Source organism: Sinocyclocheilus rhinocerous, unplaced genomic scaffold (assembly GCF_001515625.1).
Source record: "Sinocyclocheilus rhinocerous isolate Xijiao unplaced genomic scaffold, SAMN03320098_v1.1 scaffold2682, whole genome shotgun sequence".
In the NCBI taxonomy this organism is placed as follows: domain Eukaryota; kingdom Metazoa; phylum Chordata; class Actinopteri; order Cypriniformes; family Cyprinidae; genus Sinocyclocheilus; species Sinocyclocheilus rhinocerous.
In genome coordinates this window covers 201879-211980 of record NW_015663712.1, presented here as the reverse complement: position 1 = coordinate 211980, position 10102 = coordinate 201879, and the positions used below count along the sequence as shown (strand labels likewise).

The 10102-nt window shown below is 38.3% G+C and overlaps 1 protein-coding gene across 1 annotated transcript in view; it reads right to left on the bottom strand.

Annotated features, from left to right (window-relative positions):
- Window positions 1-10102, bottom strand: part of LOC107729005 (low-density lipoprotein receptor-related protein 6-like) — a 45514-nt gene that overhangs the window by 8081 nt on the left and 27331 nt on the right. Inside the window, 5 exon segments of the mRNA XM_016539356.1 lie at window positions 1033-1223; window positions 2037-2236; window positions 4918-5120; window positions 7581-7907; window positions 9340-9658. Of these exon segments, the coding sequence (XP_016394842.1) occupies window positions 1033-1223; window positions 2037-2236; window positions 4918-5120; window positions 7581-7907; window positions 9340-9658 (1240 nt within the window).

Genomic DNA, 10102 nt, shown 5'->3' with positions numbered 1-10102 from the left:
GGGGGGGGGGGGGGTTTATTGTACATGGTATTATGATGTTTTTGTTGCCTAATCTGTTTCGGTATTCTCCTGCCCAGTGACCGCAGATGAAATTTAGCTCTGTAGCTAAGTTACTGTATTTGGGCCTCAGGTGAATACGGCTAATGTAAACCGTAATCTGGGGATATTTAAACTCCTTCATTAAACCAACTGTGACAACTTTGGGAGTCCTCTTAGATACCTCCCTAAAATTTGATCAACATATTAAGACAGAAGTGAAGTCAAGGTTGTTTTTAAGTCCTTAAATGATCTGGCACCCTCCTATCTGTCTGACTTATTAAAAGAAAATAAGCCAACAAGACGTGTGAGATCCACAGCAAACTCTGTCTCAGAATCAGATCACGGCTGAAGGCTAGAGGAGATGTGCGTTTACAACAGCTGAGCCGAGGCTATGGAGCAGCCTTCCTTTAGCGGTGAAAACTGCACATTCTGTCCACGAGTTTAAAACTAAATTGAGAGAAAATCCTTTTCAATGTTAGGAAATCACCAAAATCTTTTCTGGAGCATTCACCTTCTCTTACTGCAAAATAACTGCAATGACATGCTTTGTTTTTAGATTTTATATTAATGATTAAAACAGCTAAATAGATGATCTCTGAGCTGCATGTTTTTCTCTCCCTTGTGTTATATAGTTTTGCTTTTGTAAAAGAAAAATCATGCTTGTAATGTTATGTATACAATATGGTTTGTTTCACATATCTGAAAATAAAAAGTAAAAAAAAACTATTTTAAGCGAATTTTTTAACCTTGTATGTTAAATTATTGCTTGATTTTATTGATATTATTCTTTCTCCTGGTTTTGATTTTATTTGTACAGCACTATGGTGAACTGCTGCTGTGTTTATGAAATGAGAGGGGAGTGGTCAGGACTGAGGGGCGGGGCCAAGGAAAGCATTCATTGGACGGGGGATTTTAAAATCAATTAGTGATGTTGACAGTCACGATCAGCAGCAAACACTGGTCAGTGCGTGACCTTTGACCCCAGGATCTCACCGGACAGGTCGCTGCTCTCGATGCGCCTCAGGTCCATGTCGACCCAGAAGAGTTTTCCCAGCTCGTTGTCGACGGCCAGAGCGACCGGCTTGCCCAGATTACTGAAGAACAGCACCTCGCGCTCCGTCCCGTCCAGAGCGGCGCGCTCGATCTTCGGAGAACGCTCCTGCAGATTGGTGAAGTACATGTACCTGCGGAGCAGACGCCAACAACTCTTCTGTGTTACACGTTCCTCAAACGTTATGTTTGAATATGCAAATAAGGCATTATCTAAGTAAATATGCACTCATTTGCATACATTTCTCAACACTGGATAAAGTCAGGTTCAAAATGCTGGTTTGATTTCATCATATTACAGTTAATAAGGTTTTTTCAGAGGAGGTTTTAGATTTCTCTTATCACTCCATGAGTCAGAAAATAATGTCAACAGACAGAAAACAAACACATTTTCACCATATTTTTAGGCATAAATGTTGTATAAATCAGTGTGAATGAAATATGAACAGAGCTGGGAAGGTTACTTTGGAACAGTTACAGATTACAAGTTACTCTATTTAAAATGTAGCAAGTAGTGTAACTTTCAATTACTTTATTAATGTAACTGATTACATTTGATTACTTTTCTACATTTCTAATGTTTTGAAATTTAAATGAACAATTTATGAAAGAGATCAATTAAATCTGTATGTGTATGAATATATTCAGATGTAACCCCCCCTTTGTAATCGTTAACATTTTCAGAACTAATTTAATTACACATTTTTTCTCAGTAACTGTAACTGATTACATTTATTTTGTAATTAAATTCCGTAACTGCGTTACATGTAACTAGTTACTCCCCAACACTGCATCTGAGCAAGCCTTCAGAACATGAGAGGAATACAGCTGTAACGTCTGGTGAATGTAAGAGATTAAACTCTTTACAGACATGGACTGAAGCTGAACTCTACAGACGCAGACTGATAAACAGCTAAACGTGTTTGAGATGTTTCCAGTGCTCTCACCCTCGCTCCGGATTGACCACGATGGCGCGGGGTTTGTCGTGTTCTCCGCGCAGCACCACGCCGACCCGTGACCCGTCGATGCGCGTGACGTTGATGACGTTGGTCACTTCGCTGGTCCAGTAGATGAAGCGGCTGTAGACGTCGATGCTGAGGTCGTAGGGCTGCAGGCCGAGGCTCGACCCGGACACCACCGTCTCGCTCTGAGGAACAATATATATTATTATATTCTATATATTCACACTGTGTTCACCAGCTGTCTGCTTGGAATAATCTCCTTCCCGACCCATCCCGCTAAAGTTAGATCTCCAGAATCTCACATTTAAAATTCTACTACTAAAAGAGAGAGTATGTAGTCTGCACAAACATTGTATTCGTCTTGTGAAGATACAATGCGTTTTATATTTTGCGTTCAACACAATAAGAAAAAGTGTCGCAGGGGAACATTTTTTTTTTTTAAATGTAGGTTGTACAAAAATTCTAGTCTATTTGTTATTTTTATTTGTCTTTTTGAGTGAAAAAAGCATTATGCCAAAAAAAGATTGATACCAATATTTGGTGATAATATTGCATAAAAAGAGATTCATAAGCTATTTTTTGTAGGCCGGTCATTTTTGACCGGGAACACCACAAGTGTGATTTGTTTAGCAAATTTTTTTTTTTTTAATTTTGTACAAAAAAAGCTTTTCAAAACAAATTTCTTGGTTAAATATTAGATCATGCTAGTGTGAAAAACGGTGCAATTTTTCATATTTGATTTAATATTGACAAAATTATACACAAATAATGCTTTTTTCACTCAAATGCTGAAGTACGTAAACTCAGATTAATGAGGCCTACAAAAAATGTGTTTTTATGAATAAACACAAAACCAGTCCTAATTAGAAGAAAACAAGTTGGCAGAAATTGATACCAATATTAGGTGATAATATAGCATAACAAGAGATTTCTAAGCTATTTTTGTAGGCCGGTTGAATAAACTAAAAAAATGTTTTAGGTAAATGAACAATCTTTGCGGTGTAAGTAGTTATACCCCCCGTGCATTTCCACATGTTCCTCGTAAACAGCTGTTTGTCTTCAGTGAGCGTAAACAGATGAGACAGAAAACAAGCGTGTAACAGTGTTTTAGATTCGCGTGGGTTCAGCAACCGAATAAACATGCTGCCTGTCATTCATGCTAATCAAAGAAGAAAAGAAAATCATGCATTCATTTGAATAATTATCTGTAACTTTAATGAGGATTAATGAAGAAAGAAAACTATGCAGTGTTTTTAAACTTTTGATTTCAATTTCTGTACCTGAAATATGTACAGCTGTATTTATTTATGCTGTTGCTAATTGATTTGGTTGTTCCTATTTTATTACTGATGGTTTACACACCAAAAAATTATTTTCTTAGTGTTTCTGTCTTGTTTTCTAGTATAAATATCTAAACGTTCTTGAATCAAGATGCATTTACTTGACAAGTAAAATGATTTAAGATATTAAGTCTCGTTTTCTAAAAAAAAAAAAGTATCACAATTTTGTTAGTTTTTGCTTAAAACAAGCAAAAATATCCGCCAATGTGGTAAGAAAAATAATCTTAATTCAAAGGCTAAACAAGATTATTTTTCTTGCTGCATTGGCAGAAAATAATTTTTTGCAGTGTACTTCTCTTTAACAATTTAATGTGAAATGTATATTATTGTAGTGGTTTTTGATGTGGTATTCTTTGTTAAAACCACAGGCAAAGCTTCCTCTTGTAGGCATAAGTGTTCAGTAAGATGCAGATTTTTTAAATGTTATTCAGCGGCAACAGAATGCTTCTTAAAAACACAGAAGAAAAATATTTCACATCTGAATGTTTTTCTGTTTTTACTTTATTGGAATCGAAACTAGGAATTGTTAAGAATCAGAATTGATCAATTTCAATCGATACCCAACCCTAGTTACCGACCGCTACAGGGTTTTATTGGGAAATTTAATCCTGCGTCGCAAGAAATCTGGAATCTATTCACAAAACATCTCAAAGCAGCTCGTAACTCGCCGATTTAGGAGACAATCTTAAAAATATCGGGCGTGTCAGTCCTAAACGTAGGACTCCTAAATGTTTGCTCTAAGAGTATTTCACAAAGCGTTTAAAACTAGCTCCTAAATCTGTGAAAGGTTAGGAGCCGTGAAGAGGAGTCCTAAGCCACAAACTATCCTAAAAGAGCTGTTTCTGGCAATCTGCCTCAGAACAGAAACATCTTAGAAACGTCTGACGATAATGAGCTTTTAAAAAGATATTGCCTTTGGTTTCGGAGGTTATCCTAACTCCAGATTCTGCTTTGATTATATCCTTGTTTTCATTAAGCAGCTGCTGAAGAAGTAACAGCTGTTCTTTTAGCTGTTTTACGTTTGCATGTCTTACTATCAGCCATGATTATTCTACTCTGTTTATTAAAAGGCTGTTTATATGCACATTCACTAATTATGAGGAGCACACATATAAGAGGCTGACAATTAACTGAACACATACTTGTTTAATTAGTGACACTTAGCCTGCATTGCAAAATCTTTATTTGAATGTGGCAATTAACATTTTTATTTTTAAACCTTTATTTGAATATGGCAACATAATATCGCGCTCTACAATATTTCCATGTTAAATCTCTGACAGAGACTATCAGCCAATCACTGTGTGCATTGTTAATAAGCTTGATGACATCACCCATAGCAATGAGGTAAACCCCGCCCCCTTACTCGCATCATATGACCCCTTTAAGACTTCTCTCTATTCCTTAGTACAAGTTAGTCTCAGCAGCTCTGTGAATAGGTGTTAAGAGAAAACTGCTATACTGCTATTGAGGAGAACTCTCAGTGGCCAGATGAAGTGTTTAGTGAACACGGGCTCAGGTCTCACCTGGTTCCCGTCCTCCTGCGCGCGGCGGATGGCGTTCTGCTTGGAGTCGATCCAGTACAGCTGGCGGTCGAGCGGGTCGTAGTCGATGGCGCGCACGTTTCTGAGGCTGTGGATGGGCAGCATGATGTCGGGGCTCTGCAGCTCGTCGATGACCATGCGGTTGATGGCGGTCTTCTGACTGAACAGCAGGAAGGATGTGGGCGCTGACACACACACACACACACACACAGAGACGATTAACCTTTCATCATCAAACAGTGAGCGTCCGCTTCCAGTTTACTCCTAAACCACCTCACGTGTGTTTCTGACCCATAGAGCAGTGCCAGATTAAACTCATGCAGCTGCTGTTGAAATGGACACTGGTTCACTTCATCAGAACCCAAAAATAAACAAACAATGGTGATAATATACACTCAGCGTGTGCTGTCGTCAGTGTTATTTTGGTATCAGTATTATACTATTACAGATATTTTTAATTAGATATCATATTTTGTTTTTACTTTAAATTTAACTGAAAATTTTACCAATTATATTCGGTTTTAATTAGTGCTGCAACAAACAATTATTTTGACAATCGATTAAACTAACGATTATTCGAACGATTAATCGACTAATCATCGAATATTTCACTGATTAATCAGTAGACTTTGATTGATTATTCAGTTATACATATTCTAATAAATAAATAAATAAAGATAATCACTTCAGCTTTTGAAAATCATATGTTATTATAATTATTATATGATTAATTTATAGAAATAAATATATTTGTCTGAGAAACTCTCTTATTCACCATTTAATTAGCTATATGAAACATTATTCTGCCTAACATCTCCTTTTGTTAGTCTTTTATATGGATAAGAAACAAAATAAAGGTAAGTGATAAGACGCTTTATTTTTGGATAAACTATTTTATTCACAACATAATCTCTTAAAATACTTTATAGGGTTATTATAATAATCAAAACAGTCCTGAGCTAGATCAAGCTTCGATCTCTGCAAACCAAACTATCAGTTTAATGTAATATATTTTCCCACTAATAAACAGATTTATCGCTAGCTAGCTCCACACTGGAGAGCTGCTTTATAACAGAAAATAAAGTTGTAATTCTAACTGAAAGCGACACTGACTCTGGCTTTTCATGTTTAATGCTGTAAAGCTGCTTGGTTTAAGGCTGTCTGCTGCATAAAGTATTATATAAATAAACGCAGAGCTCGTGCAAACATCACATCGCTGTAATCAGATGCTTTCTTAACTGCTGCTTTCTCACCGCTGTCAGTTTTTGTTGTTTATTTCGTTATTGAGAGGAAAGAGCGCAGCATATATTTACATCTTCATCCAAACGCTGTTCGGCTGCGTTTGCTCTGAATTACTGTTTTGCTCTACAGCGCCTCACTGGTCAAACCACAGTACTGCAGGCTCTTACACTAGCTCACATGAAGTCAAACGGCTACTCCACAACAAGAATATTTGTCAACAATTTTTTTTGTCGAAGTTGTCAATGTCGACTAATCGTAATATTGTTTTAAACATGTCTATGTCGTTTTCATTTTTAATTAGAGAGTACATGTTTTTTGTTTGTTTGTTTTTTTAAATATGTACATCTGTGTACATCTGTGTATGTATGTAAGTGGTGTCTAGTTGTCAACAAAACGTGTTATGTCAGAGGAACTTCCGCATGAACGGAAAAAAGTTTAAGTAACTAACTAATTAATTATTATCAATTAGTTTTAGTTAGTTATTTTAGTACTTCAAGTGAAACTAAATGAAAAAAGTTTCTTTGGCAAGTAGCTAAAATAAAATACTTTTATTTTAGTTAATGTTAATTTTTGTGACTTGAAATAACTTTTATTTTACAGCATGAATGTGTGGTCTAAGTGAATAGTAAACAGCTGCTGAGATTCGCAGCGTGGAGGTTCGGACCCGGAAACGACTAAACGAGCGCATTATTGTAGCATGTGTGATGTGAACCCGCCCCCTGATCACATGACCACTACTGCTCTAGTGTGAGGCAGTTTACAGTCACCGTCACACAAACATATGGCCTGCAGGATTATAAAGTCTGTTTTTACTCCGTCAAACGCAGAGCGAGACGCTCAGGGCTCATACGGCCTTCAGGTTTCAGCATCTGCTAGCTTGGCTGCAGCTCGTCCACCACAACAGCTTTAAAAAGAAAATCTCGAACAACGGCTCGCGTCTCCAGGATGGACCCCGGCGGCTCTTTCTGCGAGTAATCACGTTTGAGACCCGCCAAACCAAGCCGAGCGGTAAGCAAACGCACACGGAGCAACGTGACGAGGCGAAACACCATCATGCGCTGAAGAAAAGGTTTTGAACCACAAACTCAAAAAATCTGGATCCCAAACCTAACAGGAACCAGACACGCTCACAGACATGCATATGTGTGCGTGTGAGTCTGTGTGAGAGTGAGTGTGTGTGTGTGTGTGTGAGAGTGTGTGTGTGAGTGTGTGTGTGTGAGTGTGTGAGAGTGAGTGTGAGTGAGTGTGTGTGTGTGTGTCAGTGTGTGTGTCTGTGTGTGAGTGTGTGTGTGTGTGTGAGAGTGTGTGATGTATGAGAAAAGTGGCTGTGTGTGTGTGAGACGTGTGAGTAAAGCGGCTGTGTGGGTGTGTGTGTGCGTGCGTGCGTGTGTGTGTGAGCTCACCGCTGCAGGTCTTGTTGTCGTAGTTGAGTGAGTAATGCGCGGGGCAGCCGCACACGAAGCTGCTGACAGGAACAGCCAGACACAGGTGCGAGCAGTGACCGTTGGTGGAGGCGCAGGCGTTCCAGCCGCTCTGTCTGGACGAGTGGAACACCAGTATGTCCATGACGTAGTCCAGATGTCCCTGTATGACGGTGCGGTTCTGCCCGCTGGTCTTGTTGGCCCGTTCGATGCTGCGCTGGCTCCAGTCGGTCCAGTAGATGTAGTCCTGGTACTGCGTGAGTCCAAACGGATGCGGCAGATCGTCAGCGATCACCTCACGCTCCAGACCTGAACATCACAACAACATCAGGATCAGAATCAGCTTTATTCACCATGTGTGCGCAGACACGCAAGGAATTAGTTGTGGTTTTTCGAGGTGCTCTTGGTACATACATGTATACATATATATCTGACATGAGAACAGAAAACATTTAAATAATAATAATAATAATAATAATAATAATGTGTATGAATCTGGAACAGAAGATTTATGTACAGATTTGTGCATTATTTACTCTACATACAGCTGTATTAATAAAAAGATATGCATATGTATTTACATAGTACTCATCACAACTGACACAAATATATGAAATATAGAGTTTATATTTTATATAAATCTATATTTATAAAAATGTATTATATATTTTTATTTTATTTTACTTTCGTTCATAACCAATGTAACAAACAAGTAAATAAAACCCTAACCTCGATTATATATGTGAATATCACATATAAAATGAACTACACTAGTTAACATGAACTAACAATAAAAAAAACACTTCAAAGCATTTATTAATCTCAGATAATTTCAATATTCACTAATACATTATTAAAATCAAAAGTTGTATCTGTTAATATTATTTAATAGACCTGAGCTCACATGAACTAACAATGAACAGTTTAATTTAATTCAATTATATTATAAACAGGGGTGCACATGCGCGAACAAAATAAAACATGCGCTGTAAGTAAGTTCAGGCTGATCATCTGCGTACCGACAGGGTTGACAGCTGTTAATGCACAACTACTATTTTAGATCGACAAACTGTAATACTGTACAAGATTTCTATTTGAACTGAAAGCATAAATCTAGGCAACACGCTCCCGTTTATAAAAGCACAACACAAAACTGTGACACTCCGTTCACTGACGCGCTTCAATCAGCAGCGCATACACTTCCCTGCCAGAAACCCCACAAAATAAAAGCTTGCTGATTTTAAGTTTGAAAATGATGAAAATTAATATTAAAAAATGCTTTTTTTATTTTTAAGTTTATTAAAAATAAGTTTATTATAAGTCAAAATCAATTTTTAAATAATTTTAAAAGTTTTTAAATTCCTTGTTTTTATTCTTGATTATTTTTTATGATTATTTATGTAAAGCACTTTGAATTACAATTGTGTATGAAATGTACTATATAAATAAATTTGCCTTGCCTTACTATAAAATAATTTAAATTTTTATTTAATACACCCTTTTTATTTTAAAATATAATAGTATTATCACACTTTATTAATAAAATAAATAAAGTGCAATAATATTATCACTATTATTAATAGTTATATTTGATGGGTCACACTACGTGCAGTGTGGGGCCCAAACCAACTCTCCAGCTGCTCTCATGAGAACCAGGCTGAAGCGCTTATGTGCACCCCTGCCTACACATGTATTTTCACACTGTGTATCTGCTGCAGAGACAGTCGTCGCTGATATTGACCCAGCATGTTGGAGGACTCGATCAGCGTGGTGTCCAGGTCCGTCCAGTACAGCCGCCGCTCGGTGTAGTCGATGGTCAGTCCGTTCGCACGGCCCACGTTCGGCACCAGAGTGATGCGTCCAGAACCATCCATGGCCGCGCGGTCGATCTTCGGCCGTCCACCCCACTCTGTCCAGTACATGAAGCTGACAGGAACACAAGCAGACCGTGTCACATGACCACAGCGACCGGGACCGCGTCCTGAGCAAGCGTGCCGCTCGAGTCCTGAAGAGTGAAGCCAAAGCGTCTCGATCGCCCCCAGCTGATAAACCCTCTGACCCTGAGGTAGTTCTTATCATGCTGATTTATGTTCAAGTTGCTTTTAACTAGTTATTTGATGCTATAAAAACGGGGTGTGGTGTCATGATTGTGATCCAGCTATTGGGTCTGCGGGAGTTTGATGATGAGGCTTCACCTCACGATCGCTAGCACAGACTCTGGCTCTGACGCAAGATGACCGCGGCCATACTGAGATGCTTTGGCTTCACTTTTCTACAGAGGAAGGAAGTGGAGACGCGTCGTCTAGGGGTGTGTGATGTACATCGTCTGCGATAATATCGTAGTTGTTGTTTTAACGATGTGCGATTTGACGTTATCGAGCATTTTGTAAAAAGCATTCTACACACCTACAGAGCGCACGCATACATTACGTGAAGATTAGTACTTCTCAACTGGTTTGGCCATGGCACCCACATTTTCTCATGGTCATCAAGCCACAACCCAC